General features: G+C 37.3%; 2 protein-coding genes across 2 annotated transcripts in view; both read left to right on the top strand.

Moving 5' to 3' along the window:
• LOC136974134 (ATP-binding cassette sub-family C member 4-like) overlaps nucleotides 1-12,143 on the top strand; it is a 118,512-nt gene that overhangs the window by 28,634 nt on the left and 77,735 nt on the right. The gene's annotated exons all lie outside the window — the stretch shown is intronic.
• On the top strand, nucleotides 7,870-8,256 carry LOC136974128 (ribonuclease H-like). Its single transcript, XM_067268931.1, has one exon. The coding sequence runs from the start codon at nucleotides 7,870-7,872 to the stop codon at nucleotides 8,254-8,256; it is 387 nt and encodes a 128-aa protein (XP_067125032.1).

Genomic DNA, 12,143 nt, shown 5'->3' with positions numbered 1-12,143 from the left:
TATGTCAAACCTAGCTTTTAACTCTGATCGAATTAATGCTGTGCGTTATCAGCAAGTTTAAGATGTGCACCTAATACCATTTGTAAAAAGGATTGCAGGACGTTTTTACTAATTTTAGCAACATAATGCACCCACTTGTAATAAAAACTAACTTTAGAGTAGTTTACGGCAAATCGTGTGTATTTTATGGACTGGCTTCCATTTTCTCCTGACCTTAATCCTATAGAAAACGTTTCGTATCTTGTTAAAGAGAGTTCAACGCACGTAACTATAACAGTAATATCCCGAAAAATAATATATTTTCTAAATAATAAAGACAAACTTTTAATATGATTTTGAAATCATAATCTTTAGGCAGTGGCGTAGCGTGAATGTCAGCGCCCGGGGCGGAGGGAAAATTTCGCCGCCCCTTATTTAGGTATTAATTATTATTTATTGTGAAATTTTACCGCCCCCTTAAAGTGCCGCCGGGGCGGGCCGACACTGCCGCCCCGATATGCTACGCCACTGTCTTCAGGTTCAACACAGTCAAACATTTACATGGAAATTTGAACATTGCTTTAAAAACGTACGGAACAATTATTTCATTGGAGGAAAAATGCTGACGTTAGTAATGACTAAAGCATATACTTTTTAAGCATAAGATATTACCTTATAGGTGTACTTCAAAAATAGATTTCCATTGTCTGATAAATATTTCGTCATTCCCTGCGATTTATGGTGGTGTTCCGAAAATTAGCTTGGTATATTTTGAGTTTTCTACATGTTTCAGGTTGTTCCAGTTTCTACTTGGCTATATTAGACTTGTTTTATTAAATTGTACAATTATACTAACTCCGCCATGCAATCTCTAGAGATAACATGCCAGGCCCAAGCCTGGAAACAGGAGAAGAGTTGGTGAGATGAGTGTCGATGCGCTAACTATAAAACAACAACACGAATGAAATCTGATGTCAATACAAGCAAAAGATATAAGATGCCGACTCGGACGTCTCCCGTGTAAACAAGGTCTGCGACACCAACTGAGCAATCGGAGTTGGGTCGAAAAATTGGCTACCGAAAGAAAGGAAAGAAAGCTTCACCTAGCAACACGTGTCCTTAAAGTAAAAACTTGAAATGTTAGAACGTTATGGTCACTTGGAAAACTAGAGCTTCTTCGGAAGGAAATGGAGAGATATCAATGCCACATATTAGACTTAGCAGAGATGAGTTGGATAGCATCAGGAGAACTGAATGGTGGTGAAATAATCTGGTCGGGAAATGATACAAGGCGTGAAACCGGTGTTGTATTTCTGCTTAGTAAAAGAGCACGAGCAGCATTATATTATATCAATATTATATTATATTATACAATCCAGTTAATTCAAGATGATTAGTATAATAAGCTATATGTACTGTATATCGAATGCACAGAGGCTTAATGATACTTCTACTTCTCTATCTCTTCTAGGTGTATTACATGCTATTGTCCCACAGACTACCGAACAGGTAGCTTCCCTATGCTTTGGTGAATCATTCTTGAAACCAAATATACACTCTTGTAACTCTCTTTGTGCTCTTCGAGCGAAAAGAGAGTGTCTCATTAACTGCCAACTTTTACAAAAAAAAGCCGTAATGTTAGTATCTGCTGCCTTGTAGTTCTGTCTTTCCTGAAACCTGCCTGTTCATCTGCTAAGTTTTCTTCCATCAAAATATCATTATTATTTTATTTATTATTATTATTTTTTTAAAAATATAAATTTATAACAAATATAAAATATAATAAATTATAAATACAGTAGACGAAAACAGTAGTTAGTAGAGGGTAGGTGCAGATCAACAGGACAGAGTACTGTAAAGTATACAAAGTACAGTAAGGATAGGAGAAAGGTTACTTGTCCTGTTTGGTCTATATTTGTTGAAGCTTTCTATGATGCAACGTTTGAAAAATTTTAAGATCGTCTTCGTTCTGTGTGAGTTCACTTAGTGCCACGGGCCAGGTAATCAATTTGTTTGTGAAGTGTGTAATGAGTTGGGTCAAGGGTAAAAAAGAGCACAATTATATATTATGTGTTCTACAGTGTCGGGTACATTATCTCCACAGTTACAGTTCGGTTTACTTATAATTTTGAATCTAGTTAGATAATTATTATTAAATTTTCTATGTTCTGTAAGTATTTGTGTTAGCCGAAAATCGTAGGTAATGATTTTACAGTTGTCTCTTCTTTCTAATTTCGGGAAGAACTTGTGTGTAATCTGTCTTTTATTATCTTCATGCCAACGAGTTTGCCAAGCCCTGATTGACCAATGCTGGAGATGTAAACGAGCGAATGCCACAGGTATGTACTGTACGTCACTGTATTTAATTGTGTCATTTATATAAGCGGTTGTGGCAAGCAAGTCTGCAAATATACAATTTAAGATTGATGATTCACTGTCAGGTGTTTCGTGGGCTCCTGCTTCAATTGACTCTGCAGATAAACTTTGGACTTAATGGTGTTAACTTACATTACGTTGGAATACTGATCAATTGAGGATCACAAAATCGTTTTCATCATTGAAATCAGAGCAACGGTTCAGGAGAATTAGCGATTTTGGCCGTGGCGGTCTTTACTGCCTTCACGGAGGTCTCGTGAGTCTTTTGCTTTGACTTAAACCTGTTGCTTATTTATTTATTTTTCTAGTTTTCCTAGTTTTATAGTTCTATTTATTTACTCTAGAATTGCTTTTCTCATGTCTACTTCCATTTTGTTAAAATTGGAGAAGTTTTAGCGCTTTTAATCGATAAATTATCTTTCTCTCTTGACCGTTATAACAGTTTTGTAACGGTCGTTTTGATTTTCAATTCGCTTGGTAAAGAGAATTATGTTGTTTACTAGGCATAATTAGAAGGTTTTCAATTTTCTTTTCTTTTAGTTTTATTTTATGACTTTTTCTCGTAATAATGCAATTCGCATAGGTTCAATTCATTTTAACATGTTTAACTTCTTAAGCGATCACGATCGAGAAGACTCAATGACCCTAGTCGCTAGTTTGTAAGTTGTTACTCAGTTTGTTTCTGTCTCCGCCGCCTTGATTTTATTCTGAGCACTCAAGTGAGGATTTTCGTTTTCTCGGCCACTCAAACTCGTTTTCTTCGATCATCCGACTCATTTCCGGTTCCAGGTCGCTGAGCCGGGGTTTATTTATTATTTATAATGGGACACTCAGGCCTCTTGGGCAGGCAGCGATCGGGTGTTCCTTTGCCAAGATCGTTGGTTTACTGCTCCCAAATTATCTTGGGGCTGTGTGGCTTCTATTAACCACAAAATACGACTGCGGTTCTGTCGTAAAGCGAGTCGATCGACTACTACGGCGTGGAGTCCAACTCTTTATTCAAGCGGTCTTAGTTGGAGATCGATCACACTAGTCCTCTTTAGGCTTCGGCTTTCGACTTTTTACTTTTATATTCAGGCGTTTTATTGTTTTATTCTTGGACAAATCGTGTTGTTTCCGGGCACCCGAGGATCTCTAGGGTGCTTCTCGTGTCACTGGTTGGCCATTCGCGGGTCTGACAAGAACATTTTAGTTAGGGAAGGGTACTTGATTCCTGAACCATTTGGGCATACTACAGACAGGAAGAAGCCACTGTGACTTTGAACTGTGTTTTATGGAATCAACGATACAGAAAATAAACATGGCACATGCAACCGTCCCGATAGAAAATCTAGAAGAGACTATTTTAAAGGAAGCAGGACAGAGAATGGGTCGAATTCTCGATTTATGTCCTGAACTCACCATCTCTTCCATCAAAAAAAGAGAAGAAAGAAGAGAAATTCGAGAAAACGTTACAAAGCTATTCGGAGCACTGAACCAGATGATCGGAATCATCAAAGAGCTCAGAAATAGCAAAAGCACACAACAGGACAAAACGGAGATGATCACGACGTACGCCGAGATTTTAAAACAAGGAGCAAAACCAAGTAATAATACTAGAACAATTAGTAAAACAATAAACAAGAAAATAAACAGCGAGGGAATGGGAGGCAATCACGCACTCCTTCTGTATCCAACACAAAAAGAAGACGGAACACAGCCTGACATGGGAAAGATAACAGAAGAAGTGATGAACAAAGTACAACCACACAAGCTGAGGATAAGCGTTAAGTCAATTAAGAAGATAGGAGGAAACGGGGTGTGCGTGAGAGTGGGCAGTGAAGATGATGGAGTAAAATTGAAAGAAGCAATAGATGGAATTCGAGAAGTAAACGAACACATAAAGTGCAAACTCTCAACAGGGAGAAGACCTAGATTAATATTGTTAAACATCCCGAACACTGTAGAAGATGAAGAAATAGTGGAAATGCTGTATGAACAAAACGACAGCTGCAACTCGATCTCAAAAGAAGAATTCCTAGCAAACACTAAAATCAATACTACATTTAATAAAGGACGAATCAAACCAAACTGCAGACATGTAGTGATTTCCGTTTTACCAAAAATAAGAGGCACCCTGATAGCACAAAAATATGTCGCAATATCCTGGGCAAACGTTAGAATTGATGACTTCATTCCGATAACACGTTGCTACAGGTGTTGTGGCTATAATCATCTTGCCAAAGATTGTGAGGATGGCCAAAAATGCTCGCACTGCTCAAAAGGACATAAATACAGAGATTGTAAGAAAATGGATAAACCCCCAACATGTGCGAACTGTAGAAAAGCGAATAAAGAACTTCACGAAGGTAAAAGATGTTCAACCGAGCATAATGCGCTAAGTGGAGAATGTCCAGTGACACAGAAAGTAAAAACACAAGTAATCAACAGAATCGACTATGGACTGTAAACTGATAAACGAGCACACTCAGTATTATCTGCGAAACACAGATGACATTAGCATTGACACACAGGAAATCAAGAAAAATAATAACCACTCAGTGGACACTAACAGGCAAACCGAACAGAGACAAGGAGCCAACGATCTATACCGCACAACCATAAAAATTTTACAGATAAATGCACAGAAAAGTAAATCTGCTTGTTCTCTAATAACACAAACTGCAAATGAGCTGAACGTAGATCTAATAGCCATACAAGAACCATATACAATTAATAACAACATAGTGCGATTTGGAAACTGGAGAATTTTACAGACCCACAATAAAACAAGACCCAAAAGTGGTATAATAATTAGAAATGAGAACATCGAACTTGCAATGATTCCGCAATTATCTAACGAAATCTTGCATACTACTGCAGTAATATATCAAAAACCACAGATTTACATAATAAACGCTTATCTCTCCCCGGATAAGGACGATGACACCTGTGTCAATGAACTAGAGGAAATTATAAGGAAAATTGACTACAATAATATAATAATAATGGGGGATATAAATGCTAAATCGCATATTTGGTTCAACCCCCGAGAGGACAGAAGAGGAAGAATGATCTCTGATATCATGGACGAACACAAGCTGATTTCTGTCAATATGACCACTATACCTACCTTTTACACTGCCTACGCTAAAGGCTGTAACGATATAGTTTTCACCACGGATGAACTGGAGCATAAAATACTAAACTGCGAAACTCTCATGCGGCCCTCGGGAAGTGACCATCGCTATCTCCTAACTGAAATAAACAACTTTCATATTGGCACAAAGACCATTGGGAAAAAACCACGAAGAACAACAAACTGGGATCTTTTTAAAGAAATATTTGCCAGCAAGTGGAGACAATTTCAATTCCAACAGATAAACACAAGTATAGACATGGACAATTATGTGACACATATCACCGAAGCACTACAAACAGCTGAGATACAATCAACCAGAATCAAAATTATCAACACCAAGAAAACACCATGGTGGACCAACGACTTAGAGACACAGAAGAAACAAGTCCGAAGACTAAGGAGAAAAATGGTAAGAAACAGTAACGAGGACAGGCAGCAACAACTAAAGAACGAATATAGACAGGCATTAAAGAGATTTAAAAGACTAATAAACAAGACACGATCTAAGAGTTGGCAGGAGTTTTGTGAAAAGAGTCATACAGAAGACCCCTGGGACGTTCCCTTCCAAGTGGCTTTCCGGGGAAGGAAGAAAACGCATGTACCGGACATTACCAACGAGAATTTTGATCAAAACAACTTTGATATCACTCAGAATATAAAGACAATATTAGACTACCACTTCCCCAGCGACAACCTGGATACTGATACAGACATTCACAGGAAATCAGAATCGATCACAATAGCTGTCAAACCAATACAAATGACATTCCCTTTTCTTTTAGGGAAGTCCAGAAGGCTATATACACACTAAAGAATAATAATTCACCAGGATTGGATGGAATTTCAGCAGAAATGATGAAGGCTGCATGCACAGAAGTCCCAATTGCCTTCGTCCTCCTTTATAACAATTGTCTCAAAATAGGCTACTTCCCTAACAATTGGAAGATAGCAAACGTTAAATTTATTCCAAAAACAAAAAACGCAAACAGCCCTGAGCAATTCAGACCCATCAGTTTATTACCAGTACTTGGGAAAATTTTGGATGGGCTAATAATAAACAGAATTTATTACCACCTCCAGAAAAATGACAAACTTAACGAACAGCAGTTTGGCTTTAGACAAGGACGGTCAACAATCCAAGCCGCCGTCCGGGTAAAAGATTTTATAACAAATGCGTGGGAGAAGGAAGAACACGCCATGATAATTTCCATTAATTTTAAAAAAGCATTCGACTACTTGTGGTGGCCGAGCGTATTTAGACGGCTTAACAAGACAGAATGCCCTGCAAACATGAAAGAAATACTTAGGAATTATTTACGTAACAGAAAAGCAGGCTACTTTTCTAATAACATTAACATTATAAAGCAGGTTACCAGAGGATGCCCACAGGGCTCGAGAAGTGGACCAGGCCTCTGGAACCTGGCATTCGACAGTCTGTTAGAAGAATACGACCGAACAGCAAGAGCAAAAATACAGGCTTTTGCGGATGATGTCGTTCTAATGATAGCGAACAAGAATTGCAACAGGCTAGCAGAGGAAGGAAACAGAGCCCTGGAGAAGATAAACAAGTGGAGTCAAACACATAAACTGGAAATAAATTATAAAAATGTGAGCTCATGGTGTGTTCAAAAAAATTAGGAAGAGGACAACTTAAAAAAACAAATTGGCATATATATCAACGGAAACAGAATCAAAAATGTGAACGAGATGAGATACCTGGGCATCATTTTCGACAGGGCGCTCAGCTGGAAAGAACACATAAATAAAATCCACCAAAGAATGCTTGAGAAAAGCAACACACTCATGCAAATTTCTAGAAATGTCTGGGGCTTGAACCACCGGTCAGGAAGATTGATATACAGAGCGGCGATCGAGCCTGCAATCCTCTATGGAGTACAGGTGTGGGGCGAATCGGCAAACAAAGTTGAAACGAAAAGAAAACTACGATCAATACAAAGGAAATTCATGATAAACCTTTGTAAGGCCTACAGAACGGCCCAAACGGATGCATTGTTGGTTCTAGCAAATATCTTACCAATAGATCTCAGGATCAAACAACTCGTATGAGAATGGTCCCTAATAAAGGAAGACGTTAACAGCTGAAACAGCAAAGAAATAGAAGACAAAATCAAGAAGGGAAAATTGCCATCGGACATTGGTGAACTCATTCAAAAAATAAAGGAAAATCAACTGGAAAAAGCAACGAAAAACATGGACACAATTAGACATCCAGAGGAGAGATCAGTTATAAAGCAGACATAGAACAAACACATAACAACCAGGAAGAACAAGGGAAAATTTTTACGGATGGATCAAAGAACGTAGAAGGCTCCAGAGCCGGAGTAGTTATATATGACCCAAAAATTTTTAAAACATATCAGGCGAGTTTAAAAATGGCTAAACATTGCACAATAACTCAAGCGGAGCTCTGGGCAGTCTTCAAGGCTTTGCAACACGTAGACAATAAACTCCAGAGTTTTAAGGGACGAATAAAGGTTTACACAGATAGCAGAGTCGTAATCCACACACTGAGGAATCAAAACGGAAGGACACAACTGGCCAACGAACTTATTGAACTGGCCCAGAAATTAGGCAAAATTAAAATAATAAAATTCCAGTGGATTCCTGGACACAAGGGAAACGAGGGGAATGAGATGGCGGATAAGTTGGCAAAGAGAGCTGCATTAAAAAATCTTCCAACCACATATAAAAGAATACCGCTCAATATTATCAAAAACAAAATCAAAGAAATATTCGAACAACAATGGCAGGAAGAGTAAGAACACTCCACAACTGGAAGAACCCTAGACAGATTCATACCAACAACCAACAATAAACAAACATACAGACATCTGAGACCCAACTATGAGGTCATACAGAGTCTGCTAGGACATGGAAATTTCAACGCATATCTTTTCCGCTTCGGCAAAAGAAAAAAAAAAAAACGATAAGTGCGACACCGATACCGACAAAATAGATGATGTCTCCTACTATCTCTACGAATGTAGCAAATATGAACACCAACGAGAGAAATTCCAAGGACAGTGTGTTATAGCTGGATGTAATTGGCCACCAAAAGAGAGTGAATTGACTCAAAACAGAACCCTATATAGGCATCTTTGCAATTTCATTAAAACAACCAGAAAGCTATCGTCACCAAAGGAAAGAAGAAGCGAAAACCATCGAAAATGAACAGTAGACTGACACTGACATCTCAAGAAGAGACTGGCAGACATTCGGAATAGCATCTGGATCAATACAACAAAATTGATATTGTGTAAATAATGTAAATACTATCAAATGTTAAGCTTAAATTGTTTAAATGTTTACCTTGATAATCGCGTTGTTGGCAAAGTAGCCACAATTGTAAATTTTATGATTTTTGTATTCTAATTTTGCTATTTTGTTTTTTTAAATATCGCCGGGTTTAGGCGACTCTGTGATCCCCTCTGACTTCACCTTCTATCCTTCCCTTTACTCTCCGACTTTTATTCTTCGCTCCTTTCATTTCTTTAGGGCTAAGTCTGTCAGCAAGACAGACAGCTCTCTTAAACTTTACTCTAAATAAATAAAAAAAAGCAAGTCGGCAAGCTCATTGCCGCCACAACCTGAATGGCTTTTTATCCAAGAGATTTGTGTGTTGTGTTTGGTGTAACTTGCTTTGAAGAGTAGGTGAGTGTTGTAGTATAGTTTACTGCTAATTTTAGGTGTACTCAAAATTTCAATTGATACGTTTGAGTCTATACATATGAGTGTATTGTTATATTTATATTTTAGAATGTATCTTAGTGCGTGATTGACGGCTAGTATTTCTGCCTGTGCAGTGATGTTCTAGCTTAAATGTTGAAGTACTTTATTATCCTTGATGTGAAAGAAACCAGCTCCCACAACATTTTTTGATTTGGAGCAATCCGATGGAGCGTTTGTTAGAAGTGTATTTGACTACTGTACTGCTTGAGCATGTGTGTATGACAGGTGAGGGAGGACGCGGAAATTGGCTGGATAATTTATTTCATAATGTTTTGTATTTATGACTAATCTGCTTGTTTTTATTGTGTTGTTTAATTCTATTTTACTTTTTATGAGTATGTCTATAGGAATTTTATTGGCTATTACCAACGTTGACTCTCTTGAAATTGTTCTGTATCCTTTTATCATTTTAATGCAGATTTTTCTTTGGAATTTTAATAATTTTCACAAAGATAGTTGCTATTTAGCGCATGACCCAACACCTGGCATGCGTATGTTAGTTATGGGAGGAGGACACCTTCATAGATAGTGTGTAATGTGTTTAGATCCAAACCCCGACGTAAGGTAGCGATTCTGTGTAGCATTAACAGCATTCGCTCAGCTTTTTGTATTTTTGTATCTATATGTTCTTTCCAAGTGAGTTTTGAGTCAAGAGTCCAACCCAACTATTTAATACTTTCATGAAATTTTAAATATTTACCTTGTAGTCTTAACGTAGGTTTTTTGTGCTTACCTGTTTGTGTATTAGCATTAACTTAGTTTTATCCGTATTAAATGTAATTTTGCACTCTTCCCCCTGTTTCAATTTTATGAAGGATTGATATTTCTTTGTTTTCTCTTAATGTTATCAGCAACAACTGTTACGAGGGAGTCGTCAGCAAAGCAAAACAGTAGGCAATGTGCTAGTAGTTTGATATCAAATATTGTGTTCATTAGGATGTTTCAAAAGCCTGGCCCACAGACAGAGCCCTGGGGGCAGCCCAGGGAGACATTCCTGGTATAAATGTTCTTGTTGTGTATTAGGGTTATGCATCTGTTTTTAAAGTAACTAACTAACTGTTAGATCATATAAATTTTCTGGGCAGTTATATCTGCGTGATGTGTGAAGTATCTTAGGAATCCAGGCACGATCAAACGCAGCAGAGAAATCAAGATATCAAGAGATATTATTAAACAGTAATCTTTGTTATCTTGACTATTTTTTATTACAGTATTTTGGTAACTGCAGATAGAGCGTCTACAGTACTACTTTGTGGGGTAAAACCAAATTGTTTTCTATTAAGTATGTTATTTTTGTGAAAATGATAATTAATTCCGTTTATTAGTAATTTTTCCAAAATTTTTCCTATAAGTGGTAGGAGACTGATCGGCCTGAAGTTTTTGGGATCACTGAGAGTTTGGGTGCCAGGTTTTGGAATTAATTTGCATATTGCCATCTTCCAGGTATTTGGAAAGCTAGCTTGATTTAGACAGCTATAGTAGATATATTGTGCAAGATATCGGGAGTTATTTGAAATATATGCCTTACTATCTCTGGAAGAAGCCTGTCGTGCCTGGGTGCCTTTTTGTTTTGAAGTGTTTTTATTACATTTTGAACCTCATGTATCTGAAACAGGGAGTCATTTTCCTTGAGATATGACTGATTAATGCAGAGACGAATTGTGCTATGATTGCTATTGTCTGCGTTTTGCTCGTCCTTGGGATAAACGTAGTCAAGTATTGTTTTTACTTCATCCTCACTAGTCATACATTTATTTCCAATTTTATCCTTTAATAATACAGTCTGTTGGTTGATATTGCTTTGGTGTTTTAGAAATGTATATACTCTGCCTTATGAGTTTTGATTTTCTACATCAGTACAGAATTCTTTCCAAGAGTGTGCTTTGGATCGTTTGATTAATTTTTGGTATTTATTTCTTAACTGGGTATATGCTTGTCTTAGTATCTCTCGTTGGGATTGTTGTTTGTAGCGTTGGTATTTTCGCCTCGCGTTATTTAAGTCTTCTCTGTAGGTTCGCTAGTCTACCAGGGAACTGACTGTTTATGTCTGGAGTACATAGAGATATTTTTATCAAGCAATGTATGATTTTCTTCGTGTATTCTTCGACTATTTCGTTAATGGGTAGGTCTAATTGTAAATTATATCGAATGCTTTGTGCTTCATTATTATAAGTTATCTCAATTTGCCTTATGTATATTATATTTTTTTGTTATTGCTGTATTCCTTTGATGTTGTTTTCCTGTGAGAGGATTAAAATGTAATATATCTATATCTTGATAGTGTTTCTGTTAGCAGTGTTGGTCAATCTGTAATATGCTGTCCGATGTTCCCAGTGGTTAGTGTGAGATCGATATGGCTAGAACCCTGGTGGTTATAAAAAGTAGGTGGGCCTTTAGTGTTTTATAGTGTAATGTTGTTCAGTATGACATTGAGAAGTGCAACGACACGGCTGTTCCCAACCCCGTTCCACCAGGCTGTAGACCTGCAGGTTGAGTCTATTTCTATTAGTGATGGGTAGTTTGTTTTTGTTAAAAGGTATTTTATGTTTGGAATCTGCTCGTTAACATTGCCACTTGATAGGAAATAGGTGGAGTTTATTAGTAATTTCGAATTATTAATTTCCAAATAAACTGAGGTCATTATCTCATTGGTGAGCTCTTCAATTAAAGTAGCCCGTAGTTCAGGGTTGGTCTTATCCATATTGTATGCTTTTTGAATTATTGCTATATTTATACTGTTTTCTGTGATATATTTTACCAGGTGGTCCCTAGCACTAGACCCTCTATCCAAGTTAATTTGTATAAAGTTAATGGAGTTTTTTTTAAATATTCGCATACTCTTGCTATAGCTACCTCACACTGGTATTTAAAGACAAGACACTTGCGATTTCTGGCTCCGTGATTAGTATTAACTTTA

Source organism: Centruroides vittatus, unplaced genomic scaffold, assembly GCF_030686945.1.
Source record: "Centruroides vittatus isolate TY-2023 unplaced genomic scaffold, ASM3068694v2 contig_342, whole genome shotgun sequence".
Classification (NCBI taxonomy): Eukaryota; Metazoa; Arthropoda; class Arachnida; order Scorpiones; family Buthidae; genus Centruroides; species Centruroides vittatus.
Note: the sequence above shows the minus strand (reverse complement) of the source record. Positions and strands in the feature narration are given on the sequence as shown.